Raw genomic sequence first — 20,963 nt, forward strand, 5'->3', positions numbered from 1 at the left:
TATTTTAAAATTAAAATTCTTGACTTTATATATAAAATAACATACAAGATAATCATTGATTAATAAAGGAAAAAGAAAGAACAAACGCGTATCTTCACTTACAATTTACAAAAATCGAAAATAAAATCAGAAATTAAATCACTTCCCTTTCCACGAAAGCAACTTGCCTAATTATTTTGTTTGCTGGAGCAATAAATATCTTGTTGCCATTATAAAAACATATAAAAATATTATTACTATAAGTAAAAAGTAAAAGCAAAATACATAAATATATATATGGATAACAAAAATAAAAATAAAATATTTGGAAAATTTGAAATTTGTGGATTAAAAGATGATTATATTTAATCTAGGAATTAAATAATACTAAATCTTCGCTTTTATTGTTATTATATTCCGCTGGCAAAAGTACAAAAGTGTTTCATTCAGATTTCGTGGGTTCAACACCGAAGGAAACTGCAGAGCAATTGCAGCTCTTCATCTGCTCACACGAAACAAACTCCGATTCGAATTTTCTTAGTATTTTTCTCAGGTTTATCCTCAAACATCTTTCTATTCTGCAACATGATTTGATGCCAAAATTGTGTATATCTAGATTCGTAGCTACAGTATAAGCAAACTTTTTTCCAATATTCGGTGCTTCCGGATGGTTTGGGCATTGATTTCTTCATTTAATGTTCGCAGAATGCGAAACCCTAATAGTTCCGAATCACTGTAATTGGACTTTCGGGTTTGTTTTTTTTTTTTTTTTTGATAAATAGATGAACAATTAGTCGTTTATTCTCAGTGTATTGTTTTCAAAGTGTTTTAATCTTGAAAACTCATATGCTCCTTTTGTTTTCTTTTGATAGCAGTGTGTGGTCGAGAACGGTGTCATCTCTCCTGCGGCATTTACTGGTTTTATTACGGCAATGAGTAGTGGTGGGTCGCCCTACCGGCGACACCCGAAGGATTTGGAATCGGGTGGTGGAAGCGGCGGAGGTTTCCAGGACTATGGGTCGGTTTCTGATCCTTTCGACATTGTTAGAACTAAAAGTGCATCAGTCGACAGCCTTAAAAGATGGAGGGTAATGTGTCTCGTCTTTTTCTCGTTGAATTCTCAACGTTTCAATTGGATATTAACCGACATTTATTTGATATAGCAAGCAGCACTTGTACTGAATGCTTCCCGTCGATTCCGATACACCTTGGATTTGAAAAAGGAGGAAGAGAAGAAACAAATCATCGCAAAAATCAGAACTCATGCGCAAGTCATACGAGTAAGTAATATCATCTTCATCTTCATCTTTAAACATAGTTTAATGTAACGTGAATCCACTAATAACCCATTGTTGTTTTTCAGGCAGCCTACCTTTTTCAGTCACATGGAGAAAAAGCAGATGGTAAACCCTAATTTTCTCTTTTAGGTCTTGATATCGATCGACTTATTAACATACTACTTGCTAACAGGAACCCCCAAATCACCTCCATCTCCCATTCCTGCTGGAAATTACAATGTTAACCCTGGACAACTTGCTTCCATGACACGAGACCATGATTTTCCTGCTTTGCAAAACTTTGGTGGGGTTAATGGATTGGCAGAGATGTTGAAGACGAATCCTGATAAGGGAATTAATGATGATGAGGCAAACATATTAGACAGGAAAAATGTGTTTGGGTCAAACACATACCCAAGGAAAAAGGGGCGAAGTTTTTGGGTAATTATATGTGCTTACTTCTCTTTAAACCTAAATTGATGACATTCATTATCTGAACATGTTTTAATCTAAATCTTTTTGTGATATGCATTTGATAGAGGTTTCTGTTTGATGCTTGTCGCGATACAACATTGATCATTTTAATGGTAGCAGCTGCTGCTTCTTTAGCACTAGGTATCAAAACAGAGGTTAGTGAATCATATTTATATATTTTGTAGCATAAAGTTATAAATAGCTTCTTTAATGTTAGAAAATATATATCTTTTTGTTTTCTCACTTGTATCATCTCTTTCAGGGGATTAAAGAAGGATGGTATGATGGTGGAAGCATAGCTTTAGCTGTTATAATTGTCATAGTCGTTACAGGTACTTTATTAAATAAACAATGATTTTGTTACATACACAAACTTATGTCTAAATGTTGTTGTATTAGGAAATATATAACAAATTATTGTTGTTTCCTGTTTTGTAGCCATAAGTGATTATAAACAATCACTTCAGTTTCAGAACTTAAATGAAGAGAAGCAGAATATACAATTGGAGGTGGATAACTGGATATTATCTTTTAAACAACTTTTATTTATTTAAACATATTTGACTTTTGTTGACTAATAAAGATTATATTGCTAGGTTGTAAGAGGTGGAAGGAGGGTGGAGATTTCAATCTTTGATATCGTTGTTGGTGATGTCATAACTCTTAAAATCGGGGACCAGGTAATATATTTCTCATTTCTATTTATTACCACATTTTAATTATTTCCAATTTTGCCCTTGTTTACGCTTCTTCTATAAACCAGGTTCCAGCTGATGGGGTTTTGATTTCTGGTCACTCACTTTCAATTGATGAATCAAGTATGACTGGAGAGAGTAAAATCGTAAGTTTTTATAAAATTCTGTTACATTGTGTTTTATTTGGAATCTTTTATAGAGTATATAAAGCAACCTTTTTTTTTATATAAATGTAACAGGTTCATAAAGATCATAAATCACCATTTTTAATGTCGGGGTGCAAGGTGGCAGATGGCTATGGTACTATGATGGTAAGAAAGATGCCATATTTATTTTCAATTGTTTACCATGAAAAAATAATAATCATAATCTTATATAATAACTATTTTTAGGCCACAAGTGTTGGAATACATACAGAATGGGGATTACTTATGGCTAGCATCTCAGAAGATAATGGAGAGGAAACACCATTACAGGTTAGTTTTTTTATAAAAAGTAAAAAGAAAAATCATGTAAAGAGTCTTTAAAAGTAAAGATAGTTTAATATTTACATTATATATAACTTTTTGTAGGTGCGTTTGAATGGAGTGGCTACATTTATTGGTATAGTAGGGCTTGTGGTGGCTGTATCTGTTCTTGTCATCCTTCTCATAAGGTAATTAATTCAATGTTGCATGGGTATAATCGTCATTTCACCTCTCATTCTTGCTTTTAAAATGGTAAATTTTGTTTGTTAGGTTTTTTACTGGACACACAAAGGACGATAAGGAACAAGTGGAGTTTATTGCTGGGAAAACTAGTCTTGGTGATGCTGTTGATGGAGCAATCAAAATTTTCACTGTTGCAGTATGTATTTAGCAATTAGTATTTACTTCATGTATTTTTATTAAGTTTCCTTTTTTACCCTTCTTCTAATTTGATGAATCTTTAGGTCACGATTGTTGTTGTTGCGGTTCCAGAAGGGCTTCCATTAGCTGTCACATTAACGTAAGTTAAACCTTTTTTTATAATTATTAATCCATTTCTTTTAAATGAGTTTTTGATTAATAAAATATAAATCATGTTGCTTTAAATTACAGGCTGGCATACTCGATGCGAAAAATGATGTCGGATAAAGCGTTGGTGAGTTTTATAAATTTGTTTACTATAAATCTCTCGGGGGCATTTTGGTAATTTTTCACGTGCAGGTTCGGAGATTATCTGCTTGTGAGACAATGGGTTCTGCTACTACAATTTGCAGTGATAAAACTGGAACCTTGACATTGAATTTGGTGCGATATTTTCTTTTTTATTTATTTCGACATGTAAAAAGTAAAAAAAATAACATTTCAGTTTATTTACCTATTTGTCTTATTGTTTTCAGATGACTGTTGTTGAGGCTTATATTTGTGGGAAGAAAAACGATCCACCAAATGACACGTCAGCATTACCTCCAAAGATTGTATCTCTTCTTGTTGAAAGTGTAGCTCAAAATACAACTGGCAGTGTATTTTTACCTGAGGTAGGTTTTTTCAAATATAGTAAATCTTATTTTATAATATTTAATATTAAATGATACTTATTATGGTTGGTGTTTAATAGGGAGGCCAAGAGATTGAGGTTTCTGGATCACCAACAGAAAAGGCCATACTTCAATGGGGGGTTAATGTTAGTTCTTCATTCATATTTTCATTTTTTTATACATTTAATAATTAAATGATACTCATCTTTTTATAAAATAAATACAGATTGGAATGAATTTTGAAGCAGTTAGATCAGAATCTTCGATCATTCACGCATTCCCATTTAACTCGGAGAAAAAACGAGGCGGTGTTGCAGTAAAACGGGTAATTTTATTGGAATATTTATAAAAGATTTCAAATGGTTCACATAAAAAATATATTTTTGATTTTTTTAAAATTTTTTTCTCAACAGCCTGATTCTGAAGTTCATGTACACTGGAAAGGAGCAGCTGAAATTGTGTTGGCTGCATGTACAAGATACATGGACATTGATGGACAACTTGTCCCCCTCAATGAAGAAAAGGTAAGAGATTTCATCTTGATTGAAAAAAAAAAGAATAAATTTTCTAATTTGTGATTGTTTACATTACAGGTGGAATATTTTAAAAAAGCAATTGAAGATATGGCTTCTGGAAGCTTGCGTTGTGTTGCTATTGCATACAGACCATGTGAAGCAGAAACTGTTCCAACAGGTGAAGATGAGCTGGCACAATGGGAGCTACCTGAGGGCGATCTTGTCTTGCTGGCAATTGTTGGTTTAAAGGTATGTGAATGTTCATGTCCATGTCATCAAAGAGATTTATATATATATATTTTGGTACATGGTTTTCCATGTAGGATCCATGTCGGAAAGGTGTCAGAGAGGCTGTTGAACTGTGCGTAAAGGCTGGTGTGAAGGTAGCACACAATATTTAATTATTATTTTTGTAATTTTGTGTAAATGTTTTTTTTTTTTTTTTTTTTTTAATTTTAATCCATGTAATGTAGGTAAGAATGGTGACTGGTGACAATCTACAAACAGCAAGAGCAATTGCATTAGAATGTGGAATTTTGGCATCAAATGCTGATGCAGAAGAGCCGAATCTAATTGAAGGGAAATCTTTCCGTGCCATGTCAGAAGACCAAAGACTAGAAGTTGCTGAGAAGATATCGGTATGTGAATTTACTATTATGACCCTAGTGGAGTAGTTGTAAATAAGTTTTATAAAATGTTTGTGAAACAGGTGATGGGGAGGTCTTCACCTAATGATAAGCTGTTACTTGTCCAAGCATTGAGGAAAAGAGGACATGTTGTTGCTGTTACTGGAGATGGAACAAACGATGCCCCTGCTCTACATGAGGTAATAATTCAAGATTTTTCATCATCAGTTTAATTATTTCTACTCTATTTTATGATTTTTTTTTTTTTTTATGAAATTGAAATTGTAGGCTGATATTGGTCTTGCTATGGGCATCCAAGGAACTGAAGTTGCAAAAGAAAGTAGTGACATCATTATCTTGGATGATGATTTTGCCTCAGTCGTAAAGGTATTGTCTTATATTATATAATAGTAAAGTAATAATGCTCTTAATTACAAAAAATCAGTTGTATTCCAATGATTAATTTAAAGTGTGAATTAATTTAATTATAACAGGTTGTACGGTGGGGAAGATCTGTGTATGCAAACATACAGAAATTCATTCAGTTTCAGCTTACTGTAAATGTTGCTGCCCTTGTCATTAACGTTGTGGCAGCAATTTCATCAGGCGATGTCCCCCTTAATGCAGTCCAGGTATCTCTCTCTCTCTCTCTCTCTCTCTCTCTCTCTCATGCCAAAATCTTATTTGTCAAAAATATTGTCAAATAATAGCAACTTACTTTGTATTAATTATTGTATTTTAATTTCTTAATTTTGAATTCAGCTTCTTTGGGTGAATCTTATCATGGACACTCTTGGTGCACTTGCCCTAGCCACTGAACCACCAACCGATCACCTCATGGACCGACACCCCGTGGGCCGCAGGTTTGACCAATTCCATGTTGACTTTCGTCATAATATTATTTTATATTTATACTTGTAACTTAACTTTTTTTTTTTTTTTTAGGGAGCCTCTTATAACGAATATTATGTGGAGGAATTTGTTAATTCAGGCTGCTTATCAAGTGACAGTTCTCCTTACACTCAATTTCCGTGGTATAGAAATCCTACATTTACAGAAGGAATCCGACGAGCATGCTAAGAAAGTGAAAAACACTCTCATTTTCAATGCTTTCGTCTTTGCTCAGGTCAAAAAAATTCTCATATGTGATCCCTTACCCATACATAATAGCAGCAACATACTTATAATTTCTTATATGCATGCAATGCACAGATATTCAATGAGTTTAATGCTAGGAAGCCTGATGAAATGAATGTTTTCAAAGGAGTCACCAAAAACCGCTTGTTTATGGGTATCGTGGGCCTTACCGTTGTTCTTCAAGTAAGATTCTCATCCCCTTGTCATAATACTTACTTACTTACACTATGATGTGGCAATGTTGTAAATATCGCTCTTATTCCAGGTTGTTATCGTCATGTTCCTTGGGAAATTTACCACCACCACAAGGCTGACCTGGCAATTGTGGTTGGTCTCAATTGTGATTGGCTTTATCAGGTATCTTGCTTGTATTTTCTAATAATTACATATCAGTATATCACCCTCTGTTGTAAACGTTTTTTGTTTTGTTTTTTTTTTTTTTTTTTATGTTTATGCCCCTGATTAATTCTTAATTGTTACTAGTTGGCCTCTTGCTGTTGTTGGGAAGTTGATACCTGTTTCTCAGAAACCCTTTAGTGAGTATTTTACTGACATTTTCAAGTCATGCACATCCAAGCGTAGAAATGAAGGTGTGTATTTGGAGTGTTTTTAATGTAAAAAATATATAAATAATAATGTTAACTTTTTGTGTTTGTTATGTCAGGAGGAAACGAGAATGGTGAATAGATACACACTAGCAGCACAGGTTTTAGAGGATAGTATTTTTTTTTTTTGGTTGGTTTGTTCTTTGGGAGTAAGTAATCAAAGGCTAGCTAACAACTTATACTTGGGTGAGTCGTAAATTACTGCGTTGCTAACTATTAGTGGTTTTTTTAGTCAAGAATGTGAAGATTTGTGGAGTTGTTTTTTTTTAGTTGGTGTTTGGTGTTTGATGTTAATTACCATTTTCTTATTCTATGCATGCGTTTTTTGTATATGTTGGAATAGTGCGTTCGTTATATGTATAACTTTTCCCTTTGGTTCTCTTATTTTTCTTATAAGATTAACCAAGCCACATAATCATGAGAATCTTTTAACAAACGTCTTCTTTTTCTTCCAAATGAAGGATAAATGGAAGAAGTCCAGTTTCCTAATCCATATGATACCCAATAACTGAATAAAAGCAAATATATCCTAACCGTAAATTGACATTAAATCAAATATAGCGTATTATTATATATATATATATATATATATATATATATATATATATATATATATATATATATATATATATATATATTAAAGTCGTGGAAGAAAGGAATAGTGAAGTTGGCATACTTTGTCCAGGTTTGGTCCCTTGATTTACATATCCGGTCCCTGTATATGTCCTTTTGTTTGTGTTCCATTCAACTTTCCATTTTTTTGGCAGAATTGGTCCCTGTATTATTGTTGGAAGTTAGGAATACTAAATTTGGATGTTTTTTTGGCAACTTTGCTCATTATTCTTTACCCATTTTGACACTTTTGGTCCTTGCAATCAATATTTTTACACTTTTTTGGAACCTTTTAATATTTAAAGTTTGGCCACAAAACTTTAACGGTTTGACAACTTTGATCCCTTTTCTAAAAAGTTGCTAATTCCTACCCCTTTAATTCTTTAGCCATTTTCACACTTCTGGTCCTTGCAGTCAAAACTTTTACATTTTTTGTCCGGGGCAAAGCCCAGACTTTTCATCCTTGCACTTTCTATGTCTGTCATATTTATCAACTCGGAAACAACATTGAAAGCTTCTGGCCCCCGCGTAGCGGGGGTAACCTTTCTAGTTTAATTAAAGCATGAATCATCAAATCAGAATCAAGATCATAATCATCTTCAACGATTTAGTAAAAACAAAATCGTAATTTATCTTTTCTTCTGATATTTATATCAGCTGCTTCAATCTACTTTTGGATCAATTCATGGTGTGATTTTTTTCGCTCAGCTACAACTGCCTTATTGATCGTGTATCGTCTTCTGTAATTTACACTACAGGTATATGTTTGCGATCCTAATTACAAATTGAAATCCTAATTAGTGATTGAAATAATGAAAATCACATATAAAGTTATATGCTTTTGTTGCCTCCCTACCCATTCGGTTTGGTGGTTTGGTATTGCAAGACCACTATCTTACGGGATAGCGGCATTTATGGTATGTATTCTGATTATGCTTGTGCCTTAGCTTCTCTTCGTAACAAGCTTCCGGACATTGACCTCAGCAGTTTTTCTACTAAGGATACCGCCCCCCTAAATCTCAGAATACACTGGCGAGTGCCCGTTTTAGTAAAATTGTCCAAGATAGGGAAGTGCATTTCCACATGACGGCTCGACAAAAACCAGTTTTCCAATGTTTACGTGCACCACATGCTCAAAATTTTCTTCTAGCTATCCCTATAAATGGACTGGGCCAACATATGTTTCCTGTGGAGTATCGTACTATCCTTAAATATCGACTCATGATTCCAATATTCCCAGCCGATGAGATATGTCCGGTGTGCCGCAAGACATGTTTGAACTCTTTTGGAGAGCATGCAGTTCATTGCAAAGAACTCCCAGGATTCAAATACAGGCACAATATGGTTAGTGACGTTTTGGTCGACATATTAAAGCATGTCAGGGTTTCCGCCAAAAAAGAGGCTGCTGTGAATTTCCTGATCCGACAGAAGGAAGGTCAACCCTTAGACCGGATGACGTTTTGATTTTTGGATGGGTTGGAGGGAAACACACATGTGTGGACCTTACGGGGGTATCCCCTCTCGTAGGCTTAAGGGCTGAGGGTTTCACGACGGGATAGGCTGCATTAAAAGCTGATACATGCAAGGTCACCAAACATGAGAAACCGTGCATGGAAAATCATCACATGTTCATACCATTTGCATTTGATACGTTTGGTTTTCTTGCGCCGAATGCGATGGAGCTTCTTACTAGAGTACAACGGATCATGCATAACAATGTTATATCCCCTAGATCTATGGATGTAGTCTTCAAAAGAATTCGCTTTACCATACAAAAAGGCTTAGCGGCACAACTTGTCGACCGTTTGCCTTCTCATTCGTTGTACGATGATAACTAAGATGTATTAACTTTATTATGTTAAGTTAAAAAAAATTAGTTATTTAATTAAAAAAACGTCTTCTTAAACAACAAAATTAGATTTTTAAACATACAGACATATTAGAGTTAACTAGTAACTGAACCCGCGTTTTGCCACGAGTTTTTACGTGTTTTTGTTGCGTATTAGGAAAGTAGATGAACACGAAAGTTTAGAAATTAAAAAGTGAAAGTGATATTTTACAAAGTTGATATTTTAAAAAGTAAAGGGATGAAAAATATCATTTCACGAAATAGAGGGGTTACAAGTGACGGATCATATAAATTTGTGGGATTAAAGTTGAACTTAAACGTATTAATACTTGGGAAAATTTCATATATATATTTGCAAACATTAAGAATTACGTCTATATCATTCCAAAGTTCATAATTACATATATACATATCCTTCTTAACCTATTAAAATTACATTTACATCCAATTTTATAATTTAATGAGGTATTAACCGATTTAAAACCAAAAAATATATTTAAAAATAAAAATAAAAGGTGATTGTACTAAATTACCCTTCCCTAATTATTAATAAATAGAACTAAATAGATTTAATTAGCATTAAACCTAATTAATATGCCAAAACCTCAAACACGTGAATTCTAAACCCAAAAACGTGAAATCCCCAATCACGTTTTTTTCTTCTTCAAGCCGTGACATCGTTTCTTCCAATATCGCCGCTCGATTACATGAAATCTCCACTTGTCTGCCTTTGTTTCTTTGAATATCGTTGCTACAACCATAGTAGTAAATCACGTTATTTCTTCACAACACGTTAATCTTATTCTTCCTTCGATTAATTTTGGTTTTGATTAACTTTTTGCATTCGATTAATTTTTGGTTCTGCATTCAATTATGTTTGGTTTGCAACAGACGGATTATTATCCTCCTCTTTGATGGATAATGAGGTTGATGCACCAAGATGGGACATAAGTGCTCACTCGCCCATAATTGAGTAAGTTTTTATCAACAGTTGATGATACTTTATGTTTCCCTTCAGATTTATTAACTGTTTTTTTTCATTGTGGTTATCAGACAAGTAATATTAGAATTCAAGTTTAAATTGAAATATGGAGGCTTCTTTCGGTTAGCTAGGAACTCATGTAGGCAAGTGTATTGCTTTGGATCTACAAAATGTCTCTATATAGACACATTTTCATACAAAATCATCTAGTTGAAGAGGTGAAAAAACACTATCCATCACAAAGCGATATTGTTTTGTCAATAGTATTTGTTGACAAATATGCAAAAGAGCAATGCTTTATTGAACTTGATAATGATAAGAGTTTCATGGTGATGCTAAACATGTATAATGAGGATAAAGAAGTAACAATTTATGCGACAACCAAAAAATTAAGGTATAACCCAAAACCGTTAAGTTGTCAAGATAAAGTTATTGATGAGTCTGATGATGAAAATGAGACGGACTCAGTTTGTCCAAGTCAAGAAAGCTATCATAGTCTTAATAGTTCCGATAACAAATATGAGCTTATAAATTATGGTGAAACTTATGCATATAGTAAGATGAATCCATTTATGAAAGTGAATTCTAAATTCCCAAGTGTAATTGCTTTTAGAAGAGCATTAAACCATTATGCACTAACAAATGAATTTGAGTATGTCATTGAGAAAAGTGATTTGACAAGACTTATAACATGTTGTGGAGTTTAAAATGCAGGTGGAGAATTCATGCTTCTCTTACACAAGATGGGGTTACTTTTGAAGTAAGTATAATACTAAATTCTTCGACATTGTTATTATGTTAACATAATTATATGTTTTTTTTTTTTTTTTGCAATTTTGTAGGTAAAAGAATTTGTAGAAACTCATTCTTGTACTCGAATCAACAAGAGCGGTAACAAACATGCCACTCAAGGATGGATTGCTGATGTTGTCACCGACAAGTTGAAATCTGAAGCGATGTCTCTCCTGCCGACCTAAAAAAGTGGGTTATGCATTCCTACAATGTTGAAGTACCATATATGAGAGTTTTTAGAGGAAGAGAGCAAGCTTATACCGATATGTATGACAAGTGGGATGACTCTTATGTAAATATATATAATTTCAAACAAGAACTTGAAAAGAGAAACCCAGGAAGTGTGGTGGAGATTGATTTGCAGACAGTGAGTGAAAAGAAACATTTCCTATGCTTTTTTATATCATTAACAACATGCTCTAAGGGGTTTCTTGTTGGTTTTCGTCCTTACATTGGGCTTGATGCTTGTCATTTGAAATGGAAATTTAATGATGTGTTTGTTGCTGCCACAAGTATCGACGGTAACAATGGTATGTTTACAGTAGCCTATGGTGTGCTTGAGGCAGAGAATACAAAATCATGGACTTGGTTTCTCACATCACTACAAAAAGCGATTGGTACACCAAAGGGTCTTGTTATCTCCTCTGACATGCAAAGGGGTTGGAATTAGCTATTACACAGGTTTATCCTAATATTGAGCATCGAGAATGCATAAGACATTTATGTAGAAACTTCAAAAAACATTTTCGAGGTGACTTTTTCATGACCAAGTTATGGAAGGCTACAAATACCTACTATGTTAGTAAGCATGATAGATTGTTAAATGAAATTGCTAATAAATGCGCAGATGCAATTTCATATTTGAACAAGAACCATAAAAAGATATGGAGTAGAAGTAAGTTTGGCACACTTGTTAAGTGTGATTACATTACCAACAATATTTCAGAAACTTTTAACTCTTGGGTAGGTGACATACGTTATAAACCAGTACTTGATCTCCTTGATGCAATTAGAGAAAAGCTTATGGAACGATTTGACAAGAAAAGGAGTAAGGTGAAAAAATGGAAAGGACCATTAGTTCCAAAAGCAAAGAAGTATCTCAAAAAAATCACTAAGGCAAGTTAAGGAACTATATACATACATAATTGTTTTTGCATTAAAAATATATATTTTTCCTGATATTAGTTTGTTCTTGTTTTATTTTCTCATGTAGAACTTGTTGGATTAGGTATCTAAGCCCATAACTATAATTAGTATGTACTTGACCCGATAGTAGCATGGTCCATTGTGGGTTGCATTCTCCAAAGCAATTTGATAGGATGTATTTTGAGAAAGAGGTTATTTGTGATTTATTAATATATTATAAGTATAATATGTTAATTGAGGAATCATATTATTTAATTGGTATTTGATCAAGAATTATTTGGAATTAATTTAGTGATCAAAAGAGACTAATTAAATTTACAGGGGATGATTATGTAAATCAATGATACATATAGTTTGGGCTAATGATCCATGATTGATTGGTGATGGACTAAGTTAGTCCAAAGAGTTATCAAGTGGTTATGGATCATAAGCCTAAGTGTAAGAATTAGGGTTACACGTGACTCTTGGAATTCTTACACTATATATGTAACCCCTTAGGCCCCAAAATCAGATACACATGTGATACAACAAGAGTATAGCCGATTTTTTGTGCTCCTAACCTCTCTCAAGTTCCTCCATTTTCTCTTGGTGTTTTGTGAACCATTTGAGGCATCACACTTGGGGTGCTAAGCTCTTGAAAGGCCAAATTCAAGAAGCTACATCTTAAGGTAATATTCTAACTAGTTTTTAGGATTCAAATATCACCTTTGCATGCTAGTTAGGTTTTATGCTTTGGAAAAAGAATGTTGCATGTATAATTAGAAAAAACTTAGATCCAAATCATTAGGGTTGTATGTGTACCATAGGGATGTTATAGTGCTCAAAACCCATTAGAACTTGGGTGAATATCAAGTTTGTAGAAGCAGTGATAATAAAGCACAAGTGAAGTTCATAGGATATCGTTGGGATGTTGTATTGGATGGGAAAAAATGTAGTTGTCGAAAATGGCAAGTTACCGGCCTTCCATGTGTGCATACAGCTTCTTTTATTGCTTTCACAAGGGAGCCTAGTTGGGAAAAATATGTTGATACATATTTCACAGTCAACAAGTTTAAAGAAGCATATGCTTTAGAAATTGGTCCAATGCCCGGAAAAGATCAATGGGTGAATATAGAGACAGTCGATAAGATATACTCTCCTATTATAAAACGACCGCCTGGATGACCTAAAAAGAATAGAATTATACCACATGATGAGCCCAATAAAAGACACAGATGTCCCCGTTGTGGTTTATATGGACACCATCAAAGGTCTTGCAAAAATCCCGTGTCTCAAGGTTTTGATGAAGCATCCTCTAGCAAGAGGAAAGAACACAAAACATCATGAGTTTTTGTTATGAGTTTCATTACATTTTAGTACTTTAATGCTTTCTGCATGGATTGTTTATTTTTTTAATTTTGTTGTTCGGTAGAATTTGCATGAGAAAAAACATTTAAAATTTGATTAGATATATATATATATATATATATATATATATATATATATATATATATATATTTGGGACCATTTTTAATGAATTTATGCCATAGGGATTGTTTCTATAATGTATTTCTCTAACAAGGACCATTTATATAAACATTTTCTACTATAGGGACTACATCTGTAATAAATTTCTGCATATGGACCGTTTTTGTAATGTTTTTTTGCCATATGGACTAATTCTGTAATGAGTTTCTACCACATGAACCAAATCTGTAATTGTTATTGGGCACAATGACCATTTTTAAAAATTTTCTGAAACGGGGACTATATCTGTAATGTTTTTTCTGAAACAGGGACCATATGTGTAATGTTTTTTCTGAAACATGGACCAAATCTATAATATTTTTGTGCACATGGACCATTTTTAAATGTTTTTCTGACACATGGACTATATATGTAATATTTTTCTGAAACAGGGACCATATTTGTAATGTTTTTATGCACATGGACTATTTCTATAATGTATTTCTGCGATAGGGACTATTTCTATAATGTATTTCTGCTATAGGGACTATTTATGTAATGTATTTTCGGCTATAGGGACTGTTTATGTAATGTATTTATGCAACAGGAACATATCCAACATGTTACCAAATTATCATCAGTGCATGGTAAACAATGAAATACCATCAAACTTTTATTTTTTATGAATTGCTAAAATGCATTAAATATAAAAACCAGCATGATGCTGTGAAAGTTACAATACAAAGAAAATAAAATTCTAAAACAATAACACTCTACTTTGACAAAACAACATCAACAACATTAAAATAACACTCTACTTATGAGATGGCTTCCTAATCCCTAAAGAAATAACACCCTACTAATTTTTTTGCTTTTATTTTGGGGTCGGCCTCATTAGCTCTCTTTCTACCAGAATTTCATGTAGATGTGATCTTAGTGATAACTCAGCCTCATTTGCCACCTTGTTACCAGAGCTCCTTGATTTCCAATTTGCATTCGGATATTTGATGATGTTCTCAAGACCCAAAACAATACAAGGTGTCCACCATTCCTTCGTCGACAAATAAATTTATCCAAAACTCTTAACATTGTATAATGATTCGTTTAGTCTCACTAAACATAAGAAAAAAATATTAGTGTCTACACAAACAACCATTGTAGAAGATAATTTCAAATTGAGTATTATATACACAATTATTATACTCGGAATAAAAAATTGAACATTGGTGTGTAATATGGTTCAGTGAATCAGAAGAATTAAAATTGAAAGAACAACATGTTGCCCAACAACACTGTTATTGAAGCTGCCTGCATCCTCTTATGCAAATTCAGTTAGGATTTAGGAAGATTAGTTATTGGTTCTTTTGTATTATATCAATTCTACCTTTAAGATGATTATGTCACATAAGCTCAAGTTTGATAACCATGCTAATTAAGAGATCCATATAAATTTTGAATATCGTTCTTTCTTTCTAATCACAAGTCAAACTTGAGCTTCCAGATGAAAGATCTCTAAAGTTAGATAACAATATAGCTACAAAAGAATCATATAAAATGGAAGCCATAACATTTTGAAAGAACCCCTTTCTAAACTTTACAATATTATTCCAAACATGCTACATGCATATTCATAAACATATTTTACATATATGGTCTTATTACAAAAGACTGGATACAAACCAACTAAATAGGTTTTTATAAAGTTTTATATATTACATAATTTCCCAGGAATTTATACACTAAATACAAAAGCTATAATATTATCTATTCTACATCTTCTAACAGTACATAACTATACTGGATGTTTATCAACTGCAATAATTAAACACTGAGAGGGATAAGCGGTGACGCTTAGTGAGTTCAATAACAGTTACAATATAACGTTATGCCATATATATATATATATATATATATATATATATATATATATATATATATATATATATATATATATATATATATCAACATGACAGAAACAAAGGGGGACAAAGAACAACAAAGGCAGATGAGTATCGTATGACATGCTTTCCATATCAACGTATAATATGATTCAAAGATTTACAATCAATGAGACATAACAATTTCAATACTTGATATATATCAATAAGACTTTTGCCCATGTGGCATGGAAGAATAAACGATTTCTGAATAAACATTTAGGTAGATTTTACAGGCTGTTAGTCATATCTAACCTTCTGCCAATACCATAGTGGTAGAAGTCAATCTGTTACGAGACATGCTCTACACGGCCACAGGCTACATACCAATACCACTGTGATACTAGTCCTTTCATTGATCACATGGTCAAAGGTATAACTTCGTTAGTATACAAGTTATGCTTTACATAGCCAAAGGTATAAAACCAGAATAACACAGGAAGGCACATTGAACATATAACATACAATTGTTCCTATATATTGAACTCACCGTGAAATAACCGATTGATAAAATGATAATTTGGGCAACACTTCGCCTCTAAAAATGACTTTCTTTGACGAAAGCAGGGATTTTTGTTGAAAACCGGGCCTTGCGCGGGCATAGTTCAACTCGAAAAGATTATTTTCTCGGGCTTTCGGAGTGTCGGACTTGCTTCGGGTGTCGGGGATGTTTCCTAGGCTTCGGGGGGGGGGGGGGGGGGGGTGTTAGGGTAAATTGAGAGATGAAAGAGGGTGTGAAAGTGTTAAAATTGTAAACAAAATTCGGGAAGTCTCGGTTTCTATTTATAGTAGTCTGAAGACTCTCCGTACGCTGGGCGTAACTCTCCGGTACGCGGGGCGTACTGCATGGCGGTTCTCTACGCTGAGCGTAACTTCGTACGCTGGGCGTACGAAGTGGATGAGATCAGACACGTCAAGGCTACGACACGTGGCATTCATGCGAAGGAGTAGGGAGGATGATGGACTTCGGGTCTCTTACACGAGTACGCTAGGCGTACTTTGATTTATCAAACTTCAAAAGTTCGTAACTTTTGCATACGAGCTCCGTTTTTGACGTTTTATATATCCACGCGTAGGCGAGACCGTGCTCTACAACTTTCGTTTAAACTCCGTCGGCTAATTTTGACTTTATTTTTAAAGTTATATTTTTAACACGCCGGGACAGGAAAAGTCCGTTAAAAATTCATAACTTCTTCATCTGACGTCCGTTTTCGTCTGTCTTTTTACCGTTGTACTACTATTGACAAGATCTTCGATTCTCGTTTAGGTTGTTTCGGATAAAAATTACTCGATCTTTATTTCAAGTTTCGGGCTGTGTATTGCTATGCCGAATCTTAGAAAAATCACAACTTCTCATACGAAGTCAAATTTGGACGTTCTTTTTATGAAAATTCTCGGTTTAACGAATACTACGACTTTCATTTAGATCAATTAAGCTAAAAAGTAGTTTATCGTAAACTCACATTTTATGTCATATGGGGTCGTGCAGGTTCTTTCGCGAAACTTCAATAAGTCTTAACTTCTTCGTTATAACTCGGATTTCGATGAGGTTTTCGCCTAAACGTTTCTAACGAGATAATTTACAACTTTCAATAACATTATTTTTACTTATATCCAAATTAAATTTTACATTTTCGTTAATTTCAATATTTGACTTTTGATTGGAATCTCATAAGACTTCCAATACTTCCCAAATGATTCTAAACATAGTTTTACTTCAATTCTCATAAAACTATCTTGTTAGAACTCATTGCTCAAAACCATATATTATTTAATATTCATTTTTTAAACTAACAAAACACGATAACTGAACGTGTATGTTGCACATTTTCAATTAAAAACAAAAGATTCAATTCCTGAAGTAACCAATGATAATGGATGATCTGTTGAATTCCCCTTTTTTCATGGAAGGAAGAAATAAAATAAAAAAAGCAATTAAATGCAGTAATTAGAATCCGAGCAAGCCATTGAAAGCATACATTGTAAAACCCTAAATGAAAGCATCAGATCTAATAATCCAACCTTCTGATCATTCTCAGCGAACTCTTTCTCCATAGCACGATCGATCATACCGGCAAAGCTCTTGTCTCTATCCGTAGTAAAAGAAGCATTGTTGGAAGTGAGAGGGGCGTTATTAACAAAGATGTCGCTAATGTCTTCAACCTGCTCCTGATCTGTGTCGGCGAGGACAGTGAGGGGGGAGAAAGAGAGAAGGACAAGATTAATGAGATAAGAGATAGGAAGTAGAGACGTCGGAGGTGGGTATAACCCTTTTCATGGCAGGGACGGCGACGGAGGAGGTGAGGCTGTGAAGGAGACCGGAAGATGGAAGGAGGGAGAGATGAACTCGGTTTTTGGGGTAGGATAAAGGTGTTTGATCGAGGGAATCTTTTGATTGATTTACGATTTAGAAAAAAAATAAGATTTAATTTGGATATAATATGTAAAGGGTATTTTGGTAATTTTATTTGTATTTATGATTTTTAAATATATTTTTTGATATTAAATTGATTAATATTTTCATTAAATTATAGGATTGGATATATATGAGAGTTTAATATGTTAAGAAGGATATATACGTAATTCTGAACTTTGGGAGGATATACACGTAATTCTTAATGCTTGCAAGGATATATATGAAATTTTTCTTTAATACTTTTTCTATGTTGATGTTTTCATATTGTTTTACATGTCACCTTTTTACTTAAAATAATATTTATGCAGCTATTTAACATAGGGATGAGCATATGGACCGGGGAACCTACCGGAACCGGTACCGAAACCGGAACCGAAACTCGATGGAACCGGTAGAACCGGAAAAAACTGGTAGACCCGGCAAAAACCGGAACCAGAACCCGATGGAACCGGTCGGGCCGGGATCAAGACGATATTGTTGTGGATTTTTGGAACCGGGACCGGTAGAAACGGAAAAAACCAGAACCGTTTGTTTCTATTTCTCGAGGACCGGTTCCAACATTGAAGACAAGACAAGAACCGGTAGAAACTGGAACCGGTAGAACCGGCGGTCCGGTTCGGTACCTATTTTCCACCAAGTTCGGTTCCCGGGCCGGTTCCAGCCAGGTCGGTTCCTTTTCTTATCCCTAATTTTACATGATTCATCTTTTATATAATTTAGGCTTTGAGTTAAAGTTTGAAATTATGGACACTAACCGGCATGGAAAACAAGAAGGAATCACAACTTTGAATGGTCTACACAACTTTATGGAGCAGTATGTTTAAGTTAAAAGTGATTTCTTTGGCAACATCTTTGATGTTTTAGTTTTTATCCTTTAATTTGTAAATATTAGGATTGTTATGAACTCAAGTAAGGTACATTGTTTGTTTTTACCAATATGTGAATTTGGATATGCAAGATAGTAGTTTGTATGTTTATGATTCATGTTATAAAGTTTTATGCTCAATTTTATAGAAATTTTCCATCTTATTGAAAGTTTATGGATTATGATGAGTAATTTGGATCATGTTTTTGTCCATCTTATGGAAGCTTGCCAACTTATAGAAATTGTCCATCTTATAGAAAGTTCTATAATCCATCATCTTATATTATTTTATAAAAATAGCTTTATGGGTTATATAATTTTGGATCATATCATGATCCAAAACTTACTTTATGATTCATGTCTCCTTTTTGAATCATAGAAAATATATCATTATATGTCATAACTTTGGATCTTAAACGATAGTTATTAATAGTTATCGTCAGAATTTTGATGATTGGTCTTATATAAATTGGCCATCGTAATAAAAACGTTTTGGATCATAGAAATTATTGATCATAGTTTAATAGACTTCTTGCAGTATAAAAGTTTGCCTCTTAATTAAATTTCAGTTATTAATAGTTACGATACAAACCTTTTTGATGCATATTATATGGATTGTCCATCTTATATAAATAATCAGAAAACGTTTGGATCATATTATGTTATGGATCGTAGTCATGATCCAAAACCTTTTGATAATAATTTTTGGATCATAGGCTTCTTGGTGCATAAAAGTTTACATCTTAACTAAATTTCAGTTATTAATAGTTATGATACAAACCTTTATGATGCATATTATATGAATTTTCCATCATAAATAATCATAAAATGTTTGGATTATATTAAGTTATGGATCGTAGTTATGATCCAAAATCTGTTTCTTCCTCTTATATTTTGAATATATAAACACTACATACTTTTTGTATCATAAACCCGTTGAATGATAAACATTTGTAAAAGATTTGATCCAAAAAATTTATGATTCAAATGTTTATGATCCATATTTTTTATCCGAAAACATTAATATATATATATATATATATATATATATATATATATATATATATATATATAAGAAATTCACTCTTATGAATAGTGAAATTGGTGGGTTTTTGGCATCTTTAGTCCACCTATTTACATCTTTCATATTTTGTCCTTCCATTTTTAGGATTTTCATATTACTACTTCTCAGTTTTATTGTTATTATTAAAAGAGAAGCCCCTTTTTGAACAGTACCTGACCCAGAGGTATTGTTCATCGGGTTAATCCCTCAACCTTGGTCACTTTAGTCTACATAATTACTTCTAGACCCTTCCACCACCGCTCTTTTTATCCCCTCTCATATTTTCCCGATTGTTCATTTTGGGATACTCACGTTTAGTCCACCGCCTTACTATCGAAGCAGTCGACGCATAGATGCCACCGACGTCTTCTTTGGTCCAATTCCATCTCAAGTGCTTCACCGTTGATTTAGATATCGCCTGGAAGCCTGGAACTACCAAGGTTACATCGGGCCACAAGTACATCAGTTTAGTTATCTATAGTAAGAAGAGGTGGGATGTTACAGGAACGACGACGACCATCTCCATGTTCCTCTTTTTCAATATCAACGAACTTATTGCGACATCGGTCCTACCGTCGGTGACGTCTTGGGGGTGTGCGCCAGCGGTGGTTACGCCGGCGGTAACCATAAGCAAAGTGATTCAACATTCAAATATCGTCTTTGATTATGAATTTTAATTTCTTTTCTATTTTTGATTTCGGAATTGCCGTTCGATACCCATCCTAATCCCAATCCCGTCTTCTTATCATGGCTTTTACATTTTACCTGTTTCAAAGGGTGTTTGGATAGCGAAAAAAGAGGGTGCTTATTGGTTATTCCCACCAATAAGCTAAGTTTAAGTGTTTGGATAGGAATCCTTAAAAATCAGCTTATTGTGGTGGGAATAAGCTAAATAAGCTGATTTTAATAAGCATCTCTGCTTATTGCTTATTGCTTATTGCTTATTGCTTATTCCCACGGCATTAAGCTAATTTTGACTTTGGTTAACATTTTGCGCTGAGAATGGAATTCTTCTGACTTGTGGGACCAAAATAATTGATATTTCA

At 33.6% G+C, this 20,963-nt stretch overlaps 1 protein-coding gene across 1 annotated transcript; it reads left to right on the forward strand.

Annotated features, from left to right (window-relative positions):
- The first annotated feature begins 409 nt into the window (after nt 1–409).
- On the forward strand, nt 410–7,141 carry LOC145129827 (calcium-transporting ATPase 8, plasma membrane-type-like). The gene is made up of 33 exons (XM_079064635.1): nt 410–532; nt 855–1,067; nt 1,143–1,259; nt 1,343–1,382; nt 1,450–1,697; nt 1,796–1,885; nt 1,993–2,062; nt 2,169–2,239; nt 2,327–2,410; nt 2,494–2,571; nt 2,665–2,736; nt 2,818–2,901; nt 2,998–3,080; nt 3,163–3,271; nt 3,357–3,412; nt 3,505–3,547; nt 3,613–3,696; nt 3,789–3,926; nt 4,007–4,072; nt 4,153–4,251; nt 4,340–4,450; nt 4,520–4,690; nt 4,765–4,824; nt 4,915–5,079; nt 5,151–5,267; nt 5,356–5,454; nt 5,562–5,699; nt 5,830–5,930; nt 6,013–6,193; nt 6,280–6,387; nt 6,470–6,561; nt 6,688–6,794; nt 6,869–7,141. The coding sequence occupies exons 2-33, from the start codon at nt 912–914 to the stop codon at nt 6,889–6,891; spliced, it is 3,261 nt and encodes a 1,086-aa protein (XP_078920761.1). The 5' UTR covers nt 410–532; nt 855–911; the 3' UTR covers nt 6,892–7,141.
- Nucleotides 7,142–20,963: the final 13,822 nt, after the last annotated feature.

This window comes from Lactuca virosa, chromosome 8 (genome assembly GCF_052849685.1).
Source record: "Lactuca virosa cultivar CGN04683 chromosome 8, Lactuca_virosa_CGN04683_v6, whole genome shotgun sequence".
Taxonomy (NCBI): Eukaryota; Viridiplantae; Streptophyta; class Magnoliopsida; order Asterales; family Asteraceae; genus Lactuca; species Lactuca virosa.

Bases quoted from the DNA above. Each gene is read 5' to 3' on its own strand.
- LOC145129827 (XM_079064635.1), top strand. From the start codon at position 912: ATGAGTAGTGGTGGGTCGCCCTACCGGCGACACCCGAAGGATTTGGAA. The intron at 2,411-2,493 runs GTAATATATTTC...TCTATAAACCAG, and splicing joins CTCTTAAAATCGGGGACCAG to GTTCCAGCTGATGGGGTTTT. The intron at 2,737-2,817 runs GTAAGAAAGATG...AACTATTTTTAG, and splicing joins ATGGCTATGGTACTATGATG to GCCACAAGTGTTGGAATACA.